The 26,385-nt window shown below is 35.1% G+C and overlaps 1 protein-coding gene across 1 annotated transcript in view; it reads left to right on the top strand.

The window, feature by feature from the left end:
• The window catches only part of LOC145335200 (uncharacterized), a 133,950-nt gene that overhangs the window by 14,552 nt on the left and 93,013 nt on the right, over window positions 1-26,385 (top strand). The window contains exon 3 of the mRNA XM_080180933.1: window positions 5,179-5,324. Within this exon, the coding sequence (XP_080037059.1) occupies window positions 5,179-5,324 (146 nt within the window). The remainder of the gene's footprint in view (window positions 1-5,178; window positions 5,325-26,385) is intronic.

The raw sequence follows: 26,385 nt of genomic DNA, 5'->3' as shown, positions 1-26,385 counted from the left end.
AAAAGGAACCTTCCATTGACCTCTATTGTAAAATAGAACCATATCGGTTCAGTGATTATCGAGATCTTTCGCGAAAGACAAATAGATATCCTGTTATTTTTAAATAAGAAATATTCCTTGCTGTCTTATTAAATAACATATTTAGTGATTTATTTACATTACCTGCCAAAATTGTTATTTTATTTTTGTCATTGTTGCGCATCTTTTGGATATACTTGTCCTTACTTCACTTATTTTTGGGTGTTTGAAACAAAAAGTGATTAATTGAGGCTGCCATTTCGAGTCTGGAATTTAATCAGTTTACACTCAGGGTTATGAGGATAGAATAATGGACAATAAATTGATCTTACCCTCAATTACGGTAAACAAAATTTAATTTTCAGTGGATAAAATTACTTAGGAAAAGTTTTAAATGTTTTTTCGTTACACGAATCTTTATGCCTGATTTGAAATAGATTGGTTGGTTAAAACCAGGAAGAGAGAAGACAGTAAATTGCTATCAAAAGTTCTATAACCACGTTATCTTATTCGTTGGCTCAAAAACTTTGGGTAATTATATCAAATTTTGATTAGTTAGTTCCAAACTATTAACCAATAATTGAATCTACAAAAGGTGTATTTTTGTAAATCACCATTGGGGATGTATAACATTGTCTTATCCCTTTAGATCCCTGGTAAAACTATATTATTTGGGATAGGAAGCGCAGCAATATCAGTTTCTGCCTGAACGGTAATGATGTAAAAATATACCTTTGAAAGGACTGCCTTTGAATTTTTTGTTTCTCTGTTAAATAAGCTTAAATTATATATTCAAAATACCGATGGAAATCTTTTAAAATATGTTTCCCTATATTAGCCTGGTTAAGCATAGAAAACCCCCCGTTCTTTATTTCTGAATAGATTTTAAGTTAGGGAGGGGGGTGTTTTTTTAAGTCAGGTTGGGCTATATTACATTGTATTAGCTCCAAAAGGTTAGGTCACCAAGCAGTGGTTAGGCATTAAGAGGAGAAAACTACCTCCCTTATTATCAATTTATTTCAAAAGAAGAATTATATATGTAAAAAAAAGTTTTTTACATGAGCAAAAAATCAGTTCTAAATATTGGTGCTGGTTTCAAAGCGTTTAAACAAAACTGATTATTAGATCAATAGCTAATATTCCATAGTAATGATATATTATATAGATAAAATATCTGTTTGTAATTTAAGACCTCGATAAATTCTGTAGCATTTGATTCTTATTATTATTATTTGCATAGGTCCTGTTTGATTTCACCTCCTTTGTCTGGAGGTCCTGAAAATATGATTAGTGCATTTAAATAATAAAGGGGGAGGCGGATGTGCCACTTTTTGAAACCAAAACTAAAAGTCAAAGGAACTCAACTAAAAAAAGAGTTACAGGTCTGAGATTTTGCATGGCAGTTGCTTTATAGGGTTACATTATGGAACAGTGAAGAAACGACGGCGCATCTGCCGAAAACCGCCGAGAAATTGCAAAAAAAAATTCGGCGGGAAACGGCGGTTTTCGCCGTTTCTTCACAGTTCCATATTGTACCTCTATAAAGCAACTGCTATGCAAAATCTCAGACCTGTAACTCTTTTTTTAGTTGAGTTCCTTTGTTGACTTTTAGTTTTGGTTTCAAAAAGTGGCACATCCGCCTCCCCCCTTTGCATAGTAGCAGTAGGTATCATTTTAACATCTTTAGAATGGCATAATTGGGATAGCCCTTTGGTCAACTAACATAGCAGACTCTATGTAATGAATAAACAGATCTACTAAAGGGATTGGCTTTTGTAAATAAATCAATCATGCGAAAAAAATCAGGGGGAATTGATAAGGCACTCAAAGAAAGAATTATTTTGCCTCTAACTTTTTTTACTATTCATGTTCAGAATTTTATTGCTGTATGGATGGAAATATAATATGAATAATGACCAATATAATGATTCTTGAGGAAGATTAACTTTTCCTCCATTGTCCTCTCCTTGTATCCTGTGTAATTGTAGGAATTTATTTTCTTTCTTTGTTCTGTCCCTGTATTCTAATGATTAGGTGGAAAAAATGATTTATCTTCCATTGCCTTATACCTGTTTTAAAAAAAAAATTGGTAAGGAATAATTATCTCTCATTGTCCTTTCCATATACCCCTGGGAAGGTGTGAAAGAGGAATAATTGGCAGCAAGGGTCATGAAAAGATCATTATGGGTACGCTTACCTGAACAAGAACGATTATATACACAGTTTTGGAAGGAATTGTCAATAAATCAGTAAATATATCATACTGGTTTAATAGACCTATGAGTTGGATGTTTTTTTTTTGGGGGGGGGGGGATAAAGATAAATATAACCATCTCAAAATAGTTTAAAACCTTCCCTGTATTAATACTAAACTTCATATTATTGTGACTGATTGGTTAAGCCATTTGGAAGATCATATTAGACTCATGTTAGTATGTTAAACTATTCGATAATTACGGCAACGTTTTCTAATTTAATATAGGGACAGAAAAATAGCCTAAAACCATCAAAATACTCTAAAATTATAAAAGCAAAATAACATAAAACCATTTCAGGACCTTTCTGAAGCTTCCCTAGAATGTTAAAATTGACATTTTGAGTGGAATCTTAATGGATAAACAATCATATAACCTTATTCCTTTCTATGATAGAACTGTCTTTTATCAAACTTCTAATGTTTAGTGGGGAGATTTATTTATCTTGCATTGTGTACTCCCTCTCTGGATTTTGTGAAACTTTAATTTGAAATAAAAGTATACTACATACCCAATCTTAATTTTAGATGGAACATTATTTTAAAACTTTTAAATACACTTCGGAGATTGCTTAAACTTTGCATGCTTCAAAAGTTCATTTATATATTGAGATACTTTAAGAAATGATTCTTTTTATGTTTTTGTAGAATAGAAGTTTACTTTTGCAGATGATAAAAAGAAAAACCAAACCTGTTTTTTGAACAACACAAAAATGTGCAATTTTAGATATAAAAAAATACCTTAATATTCAAAAAAAAAAAATAGTTAGATTATTGAAACCAATTCCAATACTTTAAGAATCGTAATGCTTTTTATAATTAAATAGGAAAATTATTTTTAAATACATTTTATTTGGTAAGGGATGGGGGTTAAAAACAATATTCCCCCACACCCCCTAAATAAAAGCTTGGATACCCCAGCAAGCACTTATAAACTGTCCATTCGCCCATCTATTTAAATATCTTACTTTCAATTAATCTTTTGTTTTAGGTAAAGATCAATGATAAATAAAAATAATCTGTAACCTTTTCTTACCCCAAAGAACTTAGAATTTAGGAAATCGTGGAGTGGGCGATATATTTATTGTTCATTTTTCTATACTAACACCTATTATAATGTTTAATAACTAATTCAGATGAAGATTAATTTTTAGATTTTGCTCTATCTCTGTATTCGGAGAGGAAGATCAAGGAAGATCGTCCATTGCCCTGTTCCTGGTTTCCTTGGGTACATAGGTTCAAAGTTTCTCAATAGTTTCTCCCACTTCTAATGTAACTACAGATCTCGGAAACAGGAATATAATCTCTGAATTATAATATACTAATAGCTTTGAATCAGCTATTAATGTTATCCTACTGGACATATTGAAGGCTTCATGGAAAGTCAGAATCGGAATGCTTTTAATTTTAAAAGTAGGGCTGTATATATCGTACAATTTGTTTCAAACTGCATGATAATTCCTATAATAATGCAGGTAGGTATACTGCAGATTTTATTTTAGATTAACATTCAATTTGTCATATTCTATGGCTCGGGCAGAGAGTTACCAAAGGCATAATCAAACATTTAAGACTTTGGGGTATGATTATTAGTTGTCCATTGTTATAATCCTCTCAGGAGATACGGAAAGTGCCATGTGTGACGTCATAAAAATACGTCTAAAAAGGAAGGACGTGAGAAGAAGTGGAAAATGAAACCCCTGAAAAAGGAGATGGATTTAGACGTATATGTATGACGTCAAACATGACACTTTCCGTATCTCCTCCTCTCTCCCTGAAATGTACAGTACATACAATGTACATGGTAGATATAACTTTAACTTTGGAAATCCTTTAAATCACTCACAAATACATATATGTATGTACCAATGTGTATAATTGGTAGAGATAAGTAAATGCAAGATTAAATAATCTTCTAGCCCAACAATCAAATGATAATTTATATGAAGTTATTGTATTTAACGAAATTTTATTGTTTCAAAATATTCCAAATTTTTTGACAACATTTTTTTGTATGATATAATTATCCTATTTATCTAATTTTTTGTACAATAATTCCTAGGACAACAAGGTACAATATTTTAAGCGTAGTATCTCCTTAAAATGTAAGTTTATATACCATTTTTTATGTACCCTTAAATTATATTCTGCTTAATGTTCATGTTCGTTTGTACAACTGTCTGATTGCAAGAGCTTTGCTTTTATGGGTGTTTTCATCCTTGTTGAAATTAAAATTAAAACCATCAAAACATAGCATGCTGTTAATGTTATCCGAATAAGTAGTTTTTATGAACGTTATTATAGAATGGGACATCGGAAAGTGTCATGTGTGAAGTCATAACAATACGTCTCTTATCCATCTCTTTTTCAGGGGTTTCCTTTCCCACTTCTCCTCTCATCCTTTCTTTTTAGACGTATTTTTATGACGTTACACATGACAATTTCCACTGTCCTTAAAAGATATTTTTTCTTTCTTTTTAAATCTGTTATGTAAATGTAATATTTTAAAGTGTTAAATTAGAAACATATGTTTTTTGTATTCATTTTTAAGATTCATTTTTTTTCTTTGTTTTTATTTGCAAGAAATTTTATCATTCATGTTTTATAAATCGAGGAAAAGTTTTAGCGATGTGAAGATGTTTTTTTTTGGTTGGAGTGAATCTTTTAAATTTAACCTTTTAATTTGAGAGATAAAAGAATATAAGATTGGAAAGATTATTTAAATTTCAAACCTCGCTCCACACCATTATAATTTGTATAGTATATAAATAAATATAAAATCGTAAAATAAAAATTATTTGGTCTCCAACTTTTCCACCCATAAAAAAACAGTTTGTTTCAATAATAATCCTGTACTTTTTAAAACATTTTTGAGGTTATTGTTAATGTCATCTTTATTTTTTCAGCTGTCGGTGACTTGGGAAGTTTCAGTAAGCTGCGCCACCACTACGCCACGTCCTACCAGCTGTCAGATAATCTCTTTGTGCCGGCAACCAGGTCGCTGGCCGTCACACGGCTGTACGGTCAGGCCGGTGAGAATGATACGGCAAAGGTAGGCAGATTTTAATTTATATATTTAGTCGCTTCACAGTGCTAGAATCGCTTATATTATTTTCTCTTCACAAGACTTTTCTTAAGACTTTTAGATATAGTATAAAAGTATATATTGTATAGCATTTTATTATTAAACTAGCGGCTTCGCCCCTAGCCTCTAGGGGCTTTGCCCCAAGAGGAATAATTACATCTTCTATTACTTACCCAGCAGAACGGATCGCAAATTTTCGCACCTACCCAGCTGGAAAACATTTTCTCGTTTAAATAACGAATTCGCAAAATTCGTAAAAAAATAGTCTAATGTGTTCTCAAGAAAATTACTACTGGTGCTGCTCATGGTCTAATGTGTTCTAAAGAAATTTTTTTTTTTTTGGGGGGGGGGGTAAATTTTCATTTTTTAGGGGGGTTGGGGGTGTCCCACCCCCCAAGAAAATAGCTTAAAACCACAACAGGACCGATAGGTATATACCCTGAAGAGTAGAATCCAATCGGTTCAGTGGTTACCGAGATCTTAAGCTTCAGAAGGACGGACAGACGGACAGACATCAAGCTACTTTGTATTATAGATATAGGTGTTTAATACGTTACTTACTTGTAGTACAGGCTGACTGATCCTAATTATAGAGTAGCTGCACTAATAAAATCACATATACACCCATGTCAATAGTGTTAAGTGTCATTCAATCAGTCATAAGAGATATGTCACCTGAACAAAAAGTTTTGCCCCACTACTTTTCAGACCTGATTATTTTTATATGAGATTTTTGAATATTTCATGCTGCAAATTTGATTATTATCTAAAATTATACATTACTGAAAAAACTGTCTTTTAAATATGTGCAATATCCCTATAAATGACTTACAATTGTAAAGTTAAACCAAACCAATATTTAGAGTTTGCTCTTGAGCTCAATTCTATTTTTAGTAGCGCAGCTACTCTATAATTACCGTATGTAAGTCTGAGTGGCAAATGAAGCTAACGAGAGGTTTATCCAGCTGCTGTTTAAGATAGGTGTTTGAAGTTTTTTATTAGATTATAATATTGCATAGAATTAGATAGCAATCAAAATTTTGTAACATTGTAATTGCTACGCCACATATGAACATTATTTTTCTTGTTTATTTATGTAACACCCTAAATTTGTCACCTTTGGTTCAATCAGGGATCTTCAGGGATAGGACCAATGAAAATAAACAAAATATACCATCTGCAGATTGAAATTATTGGTTGAAAATTTAGGACACAACTTGTTTGGAATCAACCAAGAACAATTCAATAAAAGTACCCAAGTTTTTAGGACAATGAATAGGGTAACGTGGTTTTAAAAATAGTTACCATTGTAATCTACAGTCCAATGCCCCTCATTCTTTGGGTTCAATAGGGTTGGGGGGAAAGTTACAACTCCTCTCTCCCCCCAAACTATCTATCCCAAAATTCACACATGGATATTGGAGAGGGGGTGAGGATTTATTTATATTCCATTAACAAGTGACTGTATCTATAGTTGAATACTAAATTGGGCCTAATTTATCCTCGGCCATTTGTTTAAGGAAATGGGTTTACCATTTCCTTTCTAAACCCACACCCTTGGCATACATATTGTGCAACTTTTTGGAGTAAATATTTTGAGTTTAGTTAATTTATCAACATAAGTAGGTAGCTGTAATCACATTAGACTATTATTATGCGGATAACCATGGCTATTTTAAAAAGCTATAATTAGGGCCCGTCCGTTAGTCAAATCAAATCATAAATATTATTTAGGTGGACTACATAGCATTTGATAAAAGTGACTTTTGCTGACAAATTAACGACATAACGTAATTTTAATAATCCTACAACTACATACTAATATGTATGTTGATATAACAACTTCGCAAATTCTCGACAGGTTAACGTTATTTTAATATTCTCATCATAACCCCATTCCATCATCGATAAGTTAACAACATGTCGATATAATGAGAGCACCAAATGTACATATGTATGATTACGACAGGGTGACAAAGGAAAATATTCAATTTTATGACTTCCTTCCCCTTGGTTTAATCAATTGTAATCATGAAATCAAATGTTTGGGTTGTCTTTAGTTCAAGGTTTGATAACTTATCTGCTAATTATTAAATAGATGTCATTGGTTCTATAGCCGTGTCATGTTTAAAGACGATAAAATGGTTACTAAAAATTAATATGAAATATGGCGTGAAATTAATAATATTTGAAGAAGGGGAAATATCTTAGCCAATTATCATCCAAAACTCATTAAAGGACTTGCAGTTAAATTAAATAAAATAAAATTATAGAAACAGGCCAATTTTAATAGGGATAGATTAATTTTATTAACCACCTACCCCATTCATTCATTATTCGTTCCCTGTATCCCTTAAATAATATCAAGAATGATTAGCAACAAAGCTCATCAATCAAAAATCAAGAGCGTGACGGACAAAGTAAATTTTAAGAGATGCTCAATAACCATAGAAATCATCACAATAAATTTCAGATCTAAATTTATAAATGACTAAACTGAAGGACAAAGGTCATAGGAAACTTTACAATATATTTCAAATATCTATCTTTGATAGCAACCAAGAAGTTATAGGAGGACAGACGGACAAAGTGAGTTAAAATTTAATGATAATTAATTCTCTACCCCGTTTCCCCCGACAGACAATGTGAGATATAGCGTAGGAACGCTATAGCGTGCATAATGTCATTAGTACATTTAATAAGGTGGCACAGTAAATGTTTCTTTGGAATATTCCAGGGAGGGAAAGGACAATCATGGTTAAATTAATCTCCAATCCTTTCATCTCCCCAATATTTGAAAGAGAGAATATTGATAAGGTAGCTTAGTATTTTCTGGGGAGGATGAGGACAATGATGGCTAAATTAATACACAAACCTTTTTTCCCTTCTTAATCTTATATGCATATGACAGTAATTAATTCACTACAGTGAAAACGTCTTTTTCTTCACAATTATTTATCTGAAAAACATTTTTTAATCGAAAATGCCGCCCTCGAAAGATTCATTTTGCAAATAAAATATTTTTTTTATTAAGGTTAGGTTAGAGTAGGATCAAAGGAGCATCGTAATCTAAAGAATTCTTAAGATTTCTTGCAGTTATATTGATATTGAACCCTTACTCAATCTATATAACTGTATTTTTTCGTTCTCCATGCAAGCTACGCAATAGCTTAATTGGTGGAGGTTTAATTTATTGCCCATTGTCCTATCTCGAAATACGTGGGCCAAACTCCTGGTGATTTTGTCGTGAAGTGATAACTATCAGATTCGATTTAATCTTTCACCTTTATGACCTTATTTATCAGGGATAAAGGAATACAACATTGCAATGATGAAATATTTTCTCTTTCCCAAATATAAAAGTACAAATTATCTTTTTTGTAGATTTTTTTCAAAAAGGAATACACCCAAATATTCTTAAGTACAGAAATCATATAATAAGCTGTACTAGAGAAAAAGTATATAGTAATATATTGAGTAAATGTTAATACGCTAGATGGTAATTGGTTTTAGAAAAAAAAACCGTTGTCTATCTTTAATAGGAGCTTATCCCTGAATATAAACGTTTAGGATAATTAAGAGCTGATCTTAAACTGTTGTCACCTTACTTAATGATAGCTAAATACCATAGTAAATAGATAAATAGATGGATAAATAGATGGATAGATATACCTCAAATAAGAATTTAAAAGGGATAGTTGTCTGAAAGGGATTTAAAATTGATTTATTTAACCTTCTGTTATGTGCAATGTATAAAATCAGTGACGTGTACAGCAATTTACTAGAGAGGTTTAAAAAAGGGGAAGGCAGGCCTTCCCAATTCTAATTTTAAGGGGGATATTGGCACCCACTACAGCCCCATATAATACCACAACGGGATAGATATATCATCAAAAAAGTAGATGAGTAAACAAAATAAACTATGGATCCAGACAAATTTGAATTTAATATCGTTTTTATAATGTTATGGCTTAAAGTTTAATTGCATTAAACATTAACTGATATTCTTGGGTTTTATGCTTTTGTTCAATGTTGTTTTTTTCTACATTTTTGCATTTACAAACTAAGATTTTGATATTTTTAAATTATCTTTGTGAAAGTACCCCTCTGATTAAATCTTTAAACTTTAATGACCTATTAAATGATCTCTTAACACCAAGCTTCCTTTATAAAATAGATAGATAGAGGGACATAATGTAGATTGTTTCGGAACGCAATGCCTAGCCGTTCTCGAAATCTTATCTCGAAGCCTTCCGAATGACCAACATAGTGAAGTTTACGAATGTGTATTTATTACCATGAAAACAGTAAGTCTAAAACAAAAATATAAGAATTAATTACATAAAATTAATTGTTATTATTTTTTAGCATCGAGGTTGCGTGATTTTAATTTAATAAAAAATATGAATTTTCTAAAAAACTTAAAATTGGCACGAATCATATTAAATCGCATCAGAAATTGATAATTTTAGAATAAAATAATCAACATTATAAAAGTAAATATTCGTATATCAAAACTTAGCAGTTAAATGGTCTATTTGTTGAAAAATTAATGATTTAAATTTCTTCATAAAATTGTACCATTCTACGCTTATTTTCAAGAATTAAAAGTTAAATTCTTACCACATATGATGTCAAACTAAGCAGGAAGGCTTATTTGAGATCTTCCACATATCAGAGCGCATGTATATTCAAGCAATACATTATTTTCATTCACGTAGCTCCTCACATGGGAAATATCAAAGGAAAAGTGCGCGTCTCTTTTGTTTGTTTACAAGCCACGCGCGGAGATAGTTAGGAATGCCACGTAACACACTCATTCTCTGGGGAATTCTGGTGTAAGGAAAAAGGGATTAATGGGTTCGAACTTGCCGGGGAATACAAGAAATACATACCGACACACACCTGTCTATTCACTGGGAATCGAACACAATACCTCATCTTTGCAACATGCGTGCAGACAGTGTCCACGAAATCACAATCTCATAACGCATAAATTACAAGAGTTTAAAATGTCATGGCCATAAGGCCTAAAATTTGTAATGGAAACTTACGTATACCACAACTACTCAAACTGCCTCAGTTACCACATAAGGACAGGAATAGGAATGGGAAAAGCATTCAACATTCATGAATTGCACATTTACCACTCACACATCTCATTATATCATGGCCTCATAATCTCAAATAAAATTAGAATTACAGACCATGTAATTGCGAATACATGAATTAATAATCATTAGTACCTAAACTTCAATTAGGTACCTACATAATAAAATAGGTAAATGATTTTTGTACTAAAAATCGCATCGATAATTAAATAATCAACTCAAACTTTTTTCATCAAAAGAAAGAAAGATTAAATAATAACATTTCTTCTACTAAATCTTTTTGCTAGAAAAGAAAAGTAAAATTGCATAAAAACTTCTCAATAATTAGAATTTTTCTCCGATAGAAAAATAATTTGCTTACATCTAAACATTCTTCAGATAAGATAAGTAAGATCCTTAAATCTAAACATGTTTTAATAAAATAGATACTTAAATCTAAATAAAATATGACTGTAAAAAAAATCATCAAACTTCGGAAAATTAAAATTTCATAATTTTAAATCTTCGTGAATCAAAATTGCATAAAATTAAAATTGCAATTGAAATATGCAAATTAAATTTACTAAAATAAAACAAAAGCTCAATGTAAGAAAAGAACTTCTTTAAAATGCTGAATCTTCAATTTCTCTCTGTTTTAAGAAGAAAGCAACATATACATATTCATACAGTCATAATTAAAGGCAATCTGGGCCTCAGTTAGAATGAATCCCTCAAGATACAAACTAACAATGTCCATCAAATAATAATAAATGCCTTGTGCCAGCTATCCTGTTGGACGTTATGACTTTCCATCACATCTTTTGATACTGCATAATTTCTAACAGGATTTCTGGCGCAGGGCTGCATCAACGGAAACAAACATAATTAGTGATGTTTAATTCAACACAAAAAATAAAAAGAATCATGAAATAATTCAAAGAAACTTTTAAATTCATCAATCAAAGCAAATCAAATCAAAAATAAATATTTTATGCTTTAGTTTTGCCGTTTTGCGTCGGGCCTGGCCGAGGAAACAGAGCTTAGGTACGTCGTAAAGCGGTCTTATTAAGCTAAATTCTACGAAAATTAAAGAATCTACTTAATTCATCGCGAAAAAAAATCTGCATTTTTTCTTTAGGTACATCAGTTCAAAGGTAAATAGTAATAATTTTAATATGCATGTAATATTAAATTATTTATGTGATTGTAATAAATCATAAAGAAATATTTAAATGATGTAAAAATCTCATTTTGTTAATTTCTTATCATATCAAATTTCAATCCAACAAGGATAAAAATGTTTATATCTGCATAGGTACCTAGGAAATTTTCGTCGAAAAAAATCCCATGTCTCGGAAAGACTTAAATCATTGAAAGAACTTGCGAAAACGTATAAAAACTTAAGTTTGCATTTCAAATGAAAAAATCTTGCATCGATTTGAAAGTTTAAACGAAATTGTATCAAAATTGCGTTTTTTGTCTTTCGAAAAAAAAATTTGATAAATCTACCGAAAAAATAAAAAATCAAAGTTAAACAAGAACGATACTTATACTAAACTTTGGGTAGATTGATCTTCAGTAGTCTTCTTGCGGAAATCTCGTTATCTGTGGCGGCGACGTCGTCTGATAACTTGTATCTGGCAACCACGGTCCTCCCACCTGGGCGCACTTCTTGAACTCGTCCCAATTTAAACTTCTTCATCAAACTTGTGCTGTCATCAACAAGCACCACATCTCCTGGCTCAAGCAGCACCTCATTGCGGCGCCACTTGATGGACCTCAACAGCTCGGGCATGAGCTGCTCCTTGTACACCTGATGGAACTGCCTGGTCAACTCCTCCAAGTTCTCCAACCTCTTGGTAATCCTCTCCTTGCAACCGGTTTCAAACGTGCAGATTGCATCATTTGTCCTGCCTCCAAGCAAATCAGCAGGTGAAAGAATTCAGCACTCTAGCTGTCTCAGCACACAACAACAGTAAATCATTGAAGGTTACGGTAGCTCCGGCCAACTTCTTGTTCAATACTCGCTTGACCAGCCCAACCTGTCTCTCCACAGTGCCAACAAATGAATGTGCAGCTGTGGGCACAAGATGCCACTCAAAATGCATTCTTGTATCCTTCAAAAGTTCATCCAGAATGCGTTTGGTACCTGCAAAATTGCAGCCACGATCAGTTGTAACTCTTCTTGGCATATTGTAAAACGCCTGAAGTTTTCTCAAGCCGACCAGCACGGCTTCAGTTGAATAATCTGTCAAAACATCAATAAACACAGCCTGAGTAAATCTACAAGCTACTATCAACAACCAGACTTTGTACTTTGTCTTGGTTTTCCTGGTGCCAACGCCAGGTTTCACGACTTCTATGGGTCCAGCAAGGTCCATATGGACATGTTGGAAGGGCACTGACGGCTCCACACGGTCTGGCAGGATATCAGCCATTGCGGGACTCGAACGCTTGGCATACTCAATGGAACATGCAGCACAATTCTTGACCACTTTCATAGCCTCCATGCGGCCATGTGTGATCCAAGCATACCTTCGGCTTTGAGCCAAAGTCTTCCGATGGCCTCCATGGCCCAGCTCATCGTGAGCTTGTTGTAGTATCAGCCTGGCCAGCCTGTTGTGGCGGCTAAGCAAGACAACACCTGGGCTGTCCTTCATAACTTTCCTTGGGCCTCCAGCTGCGGCCTCAAGAGCTTCGTCACCTCTGGCGGCCATTTTAAGTATTGTAAATGTCCGAAGAGGAAAACATCCATCGTGACCCACTATGGGCCAACAAACCTGGACTTTGTGATGATACGGCTGAAGAGAATCGAACTTCCCCTCGGCGTCCATGGTCATTTCCTTCTCTTGGTTGAAGGATGTCAAAAACAGGTCACAAACAGAATCCAAATAAGTGTTTGTGAAAGTATAGTTCTCACAATACCTAGAACTATCATTGTTGCTACCACCATCCTCATTTGTTGCAACACCACGTTTCTTGACAAGTAATAATTTGAACAGGTTAGCAGCCTTAAGAACTGCGGCTACAGTCCTTCTTGCCTGCTTGTAGGTCCTCCTTGCCAGCGACCTCCAGAAGTCATTGTCCACCATTTGTGTGAACATGCACTTGAGCTTCGCCATCTTTGGATTAAGCTCACTCTCAGGAATAGATGCGTTAACCTCACCCGCCGTTTTAACGGGCCACTGGTCCTGTTCCAGGCACAACCAGTTTGGACCTTCCTGGTATGTAGATCCAGGTTGTACATCCTCAATTGTACACAAACCTCGCGTAGCTAAATCCGCAATGTTGTGTTGGGTAGGTACCCATCTCCAATCTTCAGGGCTCGTCAACTGTTGTATTTCAGAAACACGATGACTGTTGAAGACATTTAGCATAACACTGTCACTAGATAATTGTGCTAGGGCGCAGCTGCTATCACTAAAAAATACTTTGCCAGAGATGTCAAATGGTAGGGCTCTGACAACTGTATCCACAAGCCTTGCCAAGATTAGGCAAGATAACATTTCTAACCTCGGTATAGACTCCATCTTAACTGGTGCGACACGTGACTTGGCGCAACACAAAACTACATCAAATCCTCCAGCAATTGGCCACCTCAGGTAGATAATGGCTGCATAGGCTGAGTTTGATGCATCACAGAAACCAATCACCATTGGAAGCCCCAATGGCTTATCAGGAACCATCGAACGTCTGAACGACACATTTCCAAGTGCCGCCCTGTCCTGGAGGCTGCTCACAAACTCAGACCTCAACTCTCCAGGTATGGAATCATCCCAGTCACATCCATGTATGCAAACTGAGCGTAGACATAGCTTGGATTTAAGCAATGATGGTGAAGCTAAACCCAGCGGGTCGTACAATTGTTGTACGATTCTCCAAACTTCTCGTTTAGTTATCGTTTCAGGTAGACTTCTCCAGAGATCCTCCAAATCCAGGTCCTCCAGCAACTTTCTACCTTTAATCTTCGCGCCGTGGTTGGCTCTAACAGGCAAAAACAATATATCCTGTTTTGGGTCCCAAACAATGCCCAAAACTTTTGCTCTGTCAACATCATCTCCAGAATAAATAACAGATTTAAATCTGAAATTTCCAGGTTCAATCATCTGCTCCAGCTCTCGGACCAGCTGGACAGCTTCAGGTTTACTGTTATGACCGCTTAAGTGGTCATCTACGTAAGTACAAGTCTCCAATTTTACAGAAGGAGGATCTTGATACAACACAAATTCAGATCTGAGCGGCTGCTGAACATCTCTCCACACATCTTGATTGGCTACAACATCAGAACCTTTAATCTTCTCAGATCCATAAACATCATGAACATCCTGCAGGGATCTTCCACCAAAAATACGACCAGTGAGTCTGAGGGCGGTCACGGCCATATCGCCTGCGAGGGCCTCGCCAAAATTAACAGTTTTGGTGAGGTAAACCTCCGGCTCTCCATCAACTGTATCAGCAAAAAATACGCGTTTCAGCTGAGAATCTTCATAGGTAGCTAACAAACTATTATAAAACTTCTGGATATCAGCCACAAGCGCACACTTGTAGCTTCTGAACCGAATAAGATTGTGCATCAGGGAATATAATGGAACTGGCCCATCCATCATAATACTGTTGAGACTCATCCCCTTGCAACAGAGGCTGCTGTTGGCGCATATCCTCAACGGCGCGGAAATACTTTCTTTATATGCACACACCAGGCTCGAATAATAAACAGGCCCAGTATAAGACAGATCTTCTGGCGACGCTTTAACATACACGCCACGAGAAACAGCTTCATTAAACACTTGGCAGAAAGTATCATATTCGCCTTTTTTGACCATTCTTTGCCGGTCACGCAGGCAAATCTTGTACGCCTGCTCTGATTTATCAAACAACACACTTGGCGGCGTCTTATAAGGATATGAAGCCGTCCAGATACGGCTCTCAAGATCCAGCGTCAAACCTTCTTCAATCAGCTGCCGCTTGCGCACGTCCAAGGCGGACTGTCCGGCGGCGATGGCAGCGCAATGGCGGCAATTCCTACAGCGGCTGCACATTGATGGCGGCTGTATTCCCAGACTCTCCGTGGAAAGGAACTCCATCTTGCTGACCTCTAGCTTAGTAGCTTTACAAGCGACAGGATTAGCAACAGTCCTGCCGTCTGCAGACACAACTAGATAACCTGTACCAAATAAGCTTCTGTACAGTCTAGAATCACCAACCATTTTATCTGCACACGGGAACATAGCTGGTGTCAGGTGCCCAATAAGAACATCTATCTTACCATCAACCATAGAAAAATTATCAGGCTTCATATCGAAAATCTCGGCGGCGGCTGCAGGATCAATAGAACGTAACCCTTCGTCAGTACCAATGCTGGGCACTACCGCCGCCTCCAGAATATGGCAATTCCGGTTGCGGTCAACCAAGCAGATTTTAACTGTAGGACATGCTTGGCTCTTTCCATCCGCCAAAGAAATAGTAGCTGTGCGACCAGTTGATGGCAACTCTAACTTCTTGGCGATACTTCTAGAAATTAGTGTGAGATTTGCTCCACTATCCCACATCGCGTTGACGGTGACTTGGCGTTTGTCAGCCGCCACGGCTGGGAGCTGCTGCAACATCAGCATATAATTGTTCTTGCTGAACAACTGCGATTCATAAACTGCCGCAACTTGTCCACCAGCAACAGATTCGTGCAACAATGAATTATGAGGCTGGTTGCAGCTGTCTATGGTACAGCTGCCAAGTCTATCGGCCTTAGGACAATCAGCAACCCTGTGTCCCCTTTGAAGGCAAAGCAGACAGGCGCCGATCTTCTTGATAAAGTTTTTACGTTCAGGAACAGACAGATCCCTAAACTTAGAACACTTAAACAACAAGTGTTCAGAACTGCAACCTTCCGACGGGCAAGGCTGTTTCTTCTTGGTCTTTGCTGGAGACCCAGGTTTACCTACGGCTGTAGCTGCTGCCGCAGGATTACCCTTCTTCTTAGAGGGGGTGTCCATATCAGTCGAGCACCGCATTAAAATAGCGCCCCTCTGCTCTTCGATAATCTGCATCAACTTTGGCACATTTGGGATGTCCATTGAGCCCAATGCCAAATTAAGCTTGTCTTGAAAGTCTCGAGGAAGTTTCTTGGATAACATCTCCAGGAGAATCACGGTCAACCACTGGCTGGTGGTAACCTCATCATCTTCATCATCTTTAGTCAGCTGCTCTAGCTGGCTAACTGCACCACCGAACTCTGCTAACACAGTCACAATCTAGTTGGAGTCCGACGGTTTAGACTTTTTCTCCCATTGGTTGAAAAGGCAGAGCATTTGACGTGTCTTAGGCTTGAAACGCGAGTCAAGGTAAGCCCACTGAGATTCATGCGATTGAATCTGAGTTAATTGGAGTCTCAGCTCTTTATTTTTACAGACCTTCTCACTGCTCAACAATAACTGCAAATACGACGGGTCCTGTCCTACAGTAAGTTTTTTAAAATTGTCCTTAAAACTTACGTAAGATGCTTCCTGGCCGTCGAATGAGGGGAGAAGCCGCTCGTCAACACGATTCATATATCCTGGCGTGAACATAGAACCGGTGGCGAACTGTGGTGTGCCAAACGGTGACACAAATGGCGATGCTGCTGGGGCACCCGCCGTCGTCGTGGGTGGCTTCACAGGTTCAAGCTTAACCTCAGCCAATTGTTTCATCAATGCAGACAAAGTGTTTATAATTGGATCAGGCAAGGGAAAATATGACCCTTTAATAACTTTCACGATCTTCAAGCATCGATCATATAGTTCAGCCTGATGGTTAGGCAAATTATCACCAACTAAATCAACAACACTTTGAATGTCATTAAGCTCTTCTATAGCATCAAGAGCATCCTTCAAGGCACTATAGTCTTTTTGCACAGTAACTATATCAGAATAAATGTCACTAAACTCATCAAGCTCTTGGATTCTCACACCAAGCTTGCGAAAACCATCCATGATGCTGTCGAAGTTTCGAACTTGTCGTGGACAAGGATTGACTCCTTAGTGAGATGTCTAACATCAAGTTCTGAAGTATCACTGACCAACTTCATCACTCTACTTAGCTCACTGGTTAGGGCATCAACGGCTGGGCGCAGCCGCTTACTCAATTGATCACCTTTATTCTTTTTAGGACCCATGATTGTCACTAAAGTTAACTGTACTGATTATGACTATAATAATGTGTGGTAAGGTATCACAACCAACACATTCACAAAACTTCACAGATTCTTCTTAGCTGCATCTGTTCTGTCTTGTTTTCATTGTTTCGGAACGCAATGCCTAGCCGTTCTCGAAATCTTATCTCGAAGCCTCCCGAATGACCAACATAGTGAAGTTTACGAATGTGTATTTATTACCATGAAAACAGTAAGTCTAAAACAAAAATATAAGAATTAATTACATAAAATTAATTGTTATTATTTTTTAGCATCGAGGTTGCGTGATTTTAATTTAATAAAAAATATGAATTTTCTAAAAAACTTAAAATTGGCACGAATCATATTAAATCGCATCAGAAATTGATAATTTTAGAATAAAATAATCAACATTATAAAAGTAAATATTCGTATATCAAAACTTAGCAGTTAAATGGTCTATTTGTTGAAAAATTAATGATTTAAATTTCTTCATAAAATTGTACCATTCTACGCTTATTTTCAAGAATTAAAAGATAAATTCTTACCACATATGATGTCAAACTAAGCAGGAAGGCTTATTTGAGATCTTCCACATATCAGAGCGCATGTATATTCAAGCAATACATTATTTTCATTCACGTAGCTCCTAACATGGGAAATATCAAAGGAAAAGTGCGCGTCTCTTTTGTTTGTTTACAAGCCACGCGCGGAGATAGTTAGGAATGCCACGTAACACACTCATTCTCTGGGGAATTCTGGTGTAAGGAAAAAGGGATTAATGGGTTCGAACTTGCCGGGGAATACAAGAAATACATACCGACACATAGATAGATAATTAAATAGATAAATAAAAAAGTTAGATAAAAGTAGGAAAGAAAGAAAAGTGGATAGATGAATTATTAAAAAGGGCATAATTTAAAAGCAACATACAATTAAAATTAATAATTGTATAAAAATCAATAAAATATAATCAAATAATATGTATAATGTATACGGAAGCCTTTTTTTACATTCTAATAAATAGCAAGCAAAATTAATATTATATTTTACATCATGAAAAACATTATTTAAAGACTATAATCAACATAGAAGGATAGGATTATTAAAGTTAAATTTATCTTACCTCGTGATTCTGATGTGTGAGTTTTGAATTTGTATTTTGGCAGCTATTGTCAATAAATCAGAAGATATAAGACAGTTCAGCTTATTAATTTTTACTTAACCCTTACAGATCGGGGGGGGGGTGTGGAGTTTTCATCAACAACCTCCCAAAACCATATTCAGTTGAATGACATAAAAAAGATCAATGATAAACAATAGTTTGTATTACACAATATTTATTTAAATCACCACTGGTTACCTCACATACAATTTATAAGCATTTGAAGGTGTAGAATAAGACATCAATAATAGTATGTGCTAAGCTTAGGACATGGACCACAGCTAAGGACAAAATCTATTAAAGAGCTCCAGTGATGACTCTATTGTTATAACTCTATTGTCTCTTGTAATTTGCCAATTCTAAATTATAAAAGAATTATGATAAAATATATAAACAAATAATACAGCACACAATTTCTATAAAATAGCACTAAACCATTCAAATACATTTATTAAATGTACCTGAATTTATTGTTCTCGGTTCGGGGGTCTAGATAAAACTAACCATATGAAATGTGTACAGCATTAAAATAGACATAAAGTATATCAAAATGTAATAAAAACAAGAAATTACTAATATTTAGGTACTTTTCTAAGCATTTTAATTAATATACTTTAATCGGTTTTTATTAATAAAATATGACATAAATCACAAATAATATTTATGAACCAATTATTAAAGTCTCTTGGTGGGCAATCCAGTAATTAAAATCGCTCGTTCTACAGGGGGGGCTCCAAGAGCCCCCCCCTCTAGTTTTTTCGATCTCATTTTTTTTGTAGGTAAGATGGAGTGCTGTGACTTTATGACTTTTTAAGTTTAGTAATTATACGTCAGCAAGAGTTGATTTTATTAGGATATCTGGTCTGTGTCGGTCGTGGTGTCCGGTCAAAGTCGGTTGGGTAGCACCAAAATTAGAAACAAATTCTAAAAAAATCTTAATTTCTACATTATGACTTTTGTGTATAAGGAGAAACCTAAATTTTTTTTGGTGAATACTTAAATATCAGTGACCTTCTGAGAAAAAATGTGTTATGACCGTTTGACCGCTACCTGACCGACTTTATGACTGATTTTTGTCCGGCTTTTACTACAGACATATATCATGAATATCGTGGCTTCTATTACAGCTAGAGTCCTATAAATTTTTTTGGTAAATCCTTGAGCAACATCAAACAGATAAAAATATTAATCGGCGCCGCCAACCGCCGTTTTACCGCCGTAACCGCGGAAAATGGCGGTTTCCGTTATTTGCCGTTTTTTGGCGATGATCAGAAAAAGTAATTTTTTGATATGAAAAATAAAAGTTCGTCCTAAAATTTGGTCATCCTAGCTGCAAAATTGGCTGCTCTACAGCTGTTTTAAAATTTAGCGGCTGGCCGCTAAAAAGCGGCTAAGGAGCGGCCTGGCTGCTATGACTAGAAAAAGTAATTTTCTCTAAAAATACACATGAACCACCAGAAAAAAATTTTATGTCTTTATCTGTAACAGGAGCCGAGATAGAGGGGGGGCTCTTGGAGCCCCCCCCCCCCCCCCAGATCTATTAAGGTGGGAATTGGGGCCCGAGCTGTAAGGGTTAAGATTCTTATAATCCGTTAATCAAATAAGGGACGTGTACAACTATTCGCCATAGGGTGTGTAGCTCTAACGTGGATACAAAAAGGAAGGCGATTATTTATCATAAATCGTTCTAGGTGGGTGTTGACACCCCACTTCCGCACGCCACTGACTTAAAATCTCACTTAAAACAAACATGTTTTTCTTCAATTTTAAATTGACATACATTAAATTAAATGCAAAATCTTTAATAAATTAAACTTTTAGTAAAATTTGCGTTCAATTTCTAAAAATACATTAAATCATATATCTACTTTATTTCTTTAAAACATAAACTTTTTTATTATCTCAGAATAATTTGAACTTTGATGTGTCTGTATGTAATTAAAAGTAAGTAAGACTGTATGCACTTACATAAAGGATAAATTTTCTTTTTACATACTCAATTTAAAGTTATGGACATGATAAACCATGTTATCAGCAAAAAATCCCCATTAATGAGGTATATCTGTCCTACCAATACCTTTTCGCAGAAACCATCATTGCTGCGCTACTTATGATTATATTGTACTTGTTTATTTCTTATACCAATAAATTAACTAGCGTGTGAAAAGGTGGCTCTTAATATCTAGACATGAACATTTATATCCATAAGAAGCGCTGTAATAGCTAAATTTGATGTGTTTGGTGCAAATGATTAATTTGATTGTTAGAAAGGGTAAATAAATTTGTTTTAGCTAGCCTAATCTACGGACGGACGGACTGACCGACGGACCCTAATTGTAAAGTAGATGCGCTACTAAAAAAATCCAATTATTTTTTCTATAATAAATGTTTCTGTCAATTAGAGTTAAAATTAGTTGAAAATGAGAAATGGCGGATTTTATACCCTGTTAGGCTAAGTAGTATAATGATGACACACACCTTAAAATGTCGATATTTCGATGGCATTTGCCACTTTACCTAACGGCTTTATATTGTCTATGTAAAGGGGACTATGAACGAACAAGAGCAAGTTTTCTGTAGTGAATTTGAGCATTTTATCGACCTGCAATTTCAATAATTTATTTTTCGATTATTTGGCAAGTGCTGATATATTATCGAAATGCTAGTCCTTAAATAAAATTATTGTAAAAAAAATCAAGTCAAAAGTGGCCAGGGTTGACTTTTTTCGATGTAGTAACAATAGGAATTTTTAAAATATACTATTTTCAAGATCTTTAATAGCATTAAACAGACAAAAATCGATAAGCCATTAGTTTGAAAAGAGCAAACTTAAATCATAAGCAAACATTTACACAGGGACAGGGGATAGGATATTTTATGAAAATAAACCCCATTCAATCAATTATAATTTTGTACCATTTGTAGCTGGAGATTTATGGGAGGGGTAGAGGGGCTGGGCAAATATTGTATTAAATGTTAAGTTTGATTTCCATTGTCCTTTCTCTTCCTAACAATACAAATTTAATATTTGATTTAACTCTCTATTCCAGAAGTAATCCATAGTTTTAAAAATCTCAAATTGTTTGAATTCCATGCTAAGCTCCACTAGAATGGAGAACTCAATCGGTAGAGTTGTCTGCGAGATCTTAATGGACAAACAAAAAACCTTCATACTTTATATAACAGTAAGCGAAAAAAACAAATATAACTTTATTGAATTTTTTCTACTTTTAATTTTTTTTCTGAAAAGGGTTTAGCTTTTGACTGATAGTTATTTTTCAGGGGGGAATTCTTCTACCATTCGTTTTTAGTTGTACAGCTTATCTAAATATTAGGTTTTTCTGTCCGTATGCCTGTCTTCTTTCTTTAACATTATTGTGCTTTCTCTTTAATTGGCTGAAAAGCAGGATCCTCCTCTCAAATTATTTTTAAAACGAAAATAAGGGGTTAGGTTTTTTTTTTCCTATGCCAAGCCTAACTCTGCGGGTGTCTGTACAATACATAGTACCAAATATAACCTAACCTAAACTAGCTTAATCTAAATTGATAATCAAAAAAAAGAATTGCCCCTAATCACCCCGTTCTTTTAAATTTATTTCAAAATAAGTGAGGAGCGTGGGGTCTTTAAAAACTTTAAATCTTCGCGTGTTATTATATTCTCTTCCCTTCCAAAACATGTTCTTGTTATTGCTTCGCTACTTATGGACATAATAGTTATTTTGAAACAAGGAAGAAAGGATAAGAGAAAGGGGAATATGAAAGGAAGAATAACCGATAAGAACTTCCCTTATAATCACATTATATTGATATATGATACATAGTGAGGCATTCAAATATACTGCAGTTTAATTGTTTTGCTGTTTTATAATGTCACTAGCAGCTTCGCTCCTAGCCTCTAGGGGCTTTGCCCCAAGAGGTAATTAATAAAAAAATGGATCTGCCACAGTATCAATTTCAAAATTTTCGGGGAAAAAAATTTGAACTGCCCTGGACTGGAACAGTATCAAATTCAAAAAAATGGGGGGGGGGGATTTTTTTGTTTTTTGGGGGGTTGGGGTTGTCCCACCCCCCCAAGAAAATAGCTTAAAACCACCACAGGACCAATAGGTATATCCCATGAAGAGTAGAATCCAATCAGTTCAGTGGTTACCGAGATCTTAAGCTTCAGACGGACGGACGGACGGACAGACGGACGGACGGACAGACAGACAGACGGACAGACGGACAGACACCATTCTACTTTGTATTATAGATTAGAATAATGTCGATGCTTAGACAATTTTTATCCCTATATAGTCGATATAGCCCAAAATAATGAATATAAATGACAATTATCAAACTTTCCTAAATAGTACAAAAAATTAGACCAGGCTCTAGGTGAACTTGTGGTGAGGGGGGGGGGGCGTAGTCGATCCAGCAGTTAGCAAGATCCGTCGATACAAATGGACAGAAAGGCATCTTGTTATAAGTATTAATGAGAAAAGTAAGGCTTGAAAATTTAATGTGAAATTTGATATTCTAGAATCTAATTAAGCACAAGTAACCAGCAGCCTATTCAAACTCCAAGCTGACTCTAAACTATAACTACAAAAGTAAAAGTCGGTTTGGATAAAAGATTATAAATGTTAAATCATTTCAGCAAAAAATAAATATATAAACAATATTATTAAAATTTGATATAAAGTAATTATTAGATTAGCGTTTTATAGTTTAAGTTTAAGTTTAGTTTAAGTTTAGGCAGTGCCCTAGATAATGAAAACATAAGATTTTCACTGAATTTAGAAAACACCTATTCCCTTATTTAATCCTATCTACCCTTATGCAAATGCATACAATGTTTATTCAAATTTGCAGGAGGAGTTATTGTTGTATTTTTGGAAAGAGGAATATAATTTGTATTTTTTCAATGCTCTTACATCAATTGTATGGCTTCAATTAAATGTCAGCCATGACCACTTTGATTATACACATATCGACAGAAGTCTATTTGTAGTACATTTCAGATGGATCTTGGACAAACTAGACTTGGACAAAGTAACCTCCTAAGGAAAATAGCCTCCACTGTTAATAAGGTCATGGTCGCAGCGCTCGGCCCCCTGGCCTGCCTAGCCGCGGGCGCTCGGCCCCCTAGCCTATAACCTAATCTAACCCAAAAATTGTAAAAACATTTTTAAAAATTGTAAAAACAATATTAAATATTATAAAAATCTACCAACCACTTTTTGTAAAATCCACGTAATTCTCAACTACCTTTGTATTAACAGTTGAGGATATTTTTCTTAAATTAGTGTCCTGAGGCTAACATAGGTTAGGTTGTAGAGTAGAGGGGCCGAGCGCCCGCGGCTATGCAGGACAGGGGGGGAGCGCTGCGGCCATGACCTTTATTAACAGTGGAGACTACTTTCCTTAGGAGGCTACTTTTCTTAATTAAATGTCCGGAAGCTACTTTGTTTAGAAGCTACTTTGTCCGAGCCTACTTTGTCCAAGATCCTTTCAGACTGTTAGTGTGATATTTACGGAATAAAGTATTCGGCGAGGGTGATAGAACCCCATACCAACACCCTTATTAAACATACAAACTTTTCTAACTGGTCCTATGGTTACTTTATCATTATAATCACAATATAATTGGGACATTGAATGAAATGTAACCGTATTGTTACAATGGCGTGACCATTTGATTGTAGAAACGTTTGACCGGAAGTATCAGAAAGGGCTTTTCCGGTCTTCTGGATGGGACTCCGCAGGGCTATGGGGCTGGTTAATGGCGCAAAAAATATCATGAAATAGCATGTCACTTGACTTGGTCGACATCATATACTAGCGGCTACGCCCATAGAGGCCCCTAGGGACATCTCCAAGGAAGATGGCACGGATGGGGGAGATAAGTTTTGGTTTTATGAAAAAATTTCAATTTTGTTGTCCCTGAGGGGCCGAAGAAAAATTGTAAGTAATGCGATACAATGATTTTTTAGTATGGCTCAGAACTGGTTTTAACCCAGCGGAAATTAATCGGATTCTGATCCAAACTGGAAAAATATCAAACGCATTATTCGTGGGGATATAGAGCCTATTAAATAAATAGATTAAGAATTAACACTTCATGGAAGATTAACCCTTTACGGTCAGTTACGGTTATATCTTAAGGGATGGACTATGTCTTTTATCTATCTGTTAGTTCATATTTTTTCCAGTAAACCATCTTTTGATTTTTAATACATTCATCTTTTTGGCTATCAAACTATCTGACTATCAATTCTGTTGAAAATATTTCTCTATTTTTCTGTTTTGAAATCTTTTTCTTGTTTGAAATCTTTTTATCTTTAAAACCTATCAGGCAGTTTATCCAATTTCTATCTTCTAATATCTAATATTAAATTTAATCTTAGACTTCTCAAAAGCTTCCCTGTAGATAACAACCATTATTTTAGAAAGAAATTTTTAAAAATCTAAAATATCATTAGCAAAATCATTAGCATATTTTCATCATAATTAACTTGTATTGACTACAAAGCGTGAAAAATTAAAATACGAAAATAATATTTAAGTAGAGCAGCAATTTTTATAAATGTTTTGCTACTAACATGCTTCAAGCTTCTGATAGTTATTCCAGCCACCTTAAATTGAAATCAGCTTATTCAGTCTTGATTTGAGTCTTGGGTAAGAGGATTTATTTATTAATATTATCCTCTTATTTAAAAAAGGTAAGTGAATATTAAGTAATGGACTTAAAATGTTAAAGAAATTACGTCATTTTTTGGCGCCACTTCACTCTGTCTCAATGTTTATGAGAAAATATTTGTTCTATAGTTGGAATATGCCTGTCCTTAATTAGATGGAGTATCTTATTTCGTTTCACACTTCCTCAAAAATTTTCATATAATTTAAATTTGATAATTTTTGAGGGAAATTTTCAGGGAGGTAGGGGACTGGAAAATTTAAACCTTGAAGCAGGCGAAAATAACAATATCCCCCATCCCTTTACCTTTTATCCCATAATATCGCTTCGTATTATAGACAGCTTATTAGCATAGACAATTTTGTTAGCCCTGAGTGGCCGATTTTATGATTTGTATTTTAATATTCGTGGAAAATTGTCTGCAATACGACGGAATATATGATTTTTTCAGTATGGCTGAGAACCGGTTCTAATCCAGCAGATATCAATCGGTTTCGAAGCCATACTGGAAAATTATATCCCCAAAAAAAATTTCTTTATGTTTTATTTTCCTTCTCACTATTACCACAACAGTTTGTTTTATTTGATTAAAAGCATTTTTATTGTCAAATAGTGTTTAAATAATTATTACGGTCCCCATGAAAACACTTCTGATATATTCTCCTTAAGACTACCTGTTCAGGGATACATCAATTACTAAAATCAGTCAATAAATAAGGAAATTATGCCCCAAAACATGAATATCTCGTAATAAGGTTTCCCCTCTGGCATACTGGATTTACTTGATTTACCTCACTCAACATTCTGGCGTGTTGTACAGTGAAAAAACTACCCCCCCCCCTTATTTTTGATTTTTGTCAAAAATAAGCGGGGGGTTAATTCTTTGCCTTGCCGTGCTTTTTTCCTCCTTGCCGTTTTCCAGACATTAAAAAACTACCCCCCCCCCTTAT

Source organism: Acartia tonsa, chromosome 13 (genome assembly GCF_053477335.1).
Source record: "Acartia tonsa isolate MP-2025a chromosome 13, ASM5347733v1, whole genome shotgun sequence".
Classification (NCBI taxonomy): Eukaryota; Metazoa; Arthropoda; class Copepoda; order Calanoida; family Acartiidae; genus Acartia; species Acartia tonsa.
The sequence above is the reverse complement of the archived record's forward strand: the minus strand, read 5'-3'. Positions and strand labels throughout refer to the sequence as shown.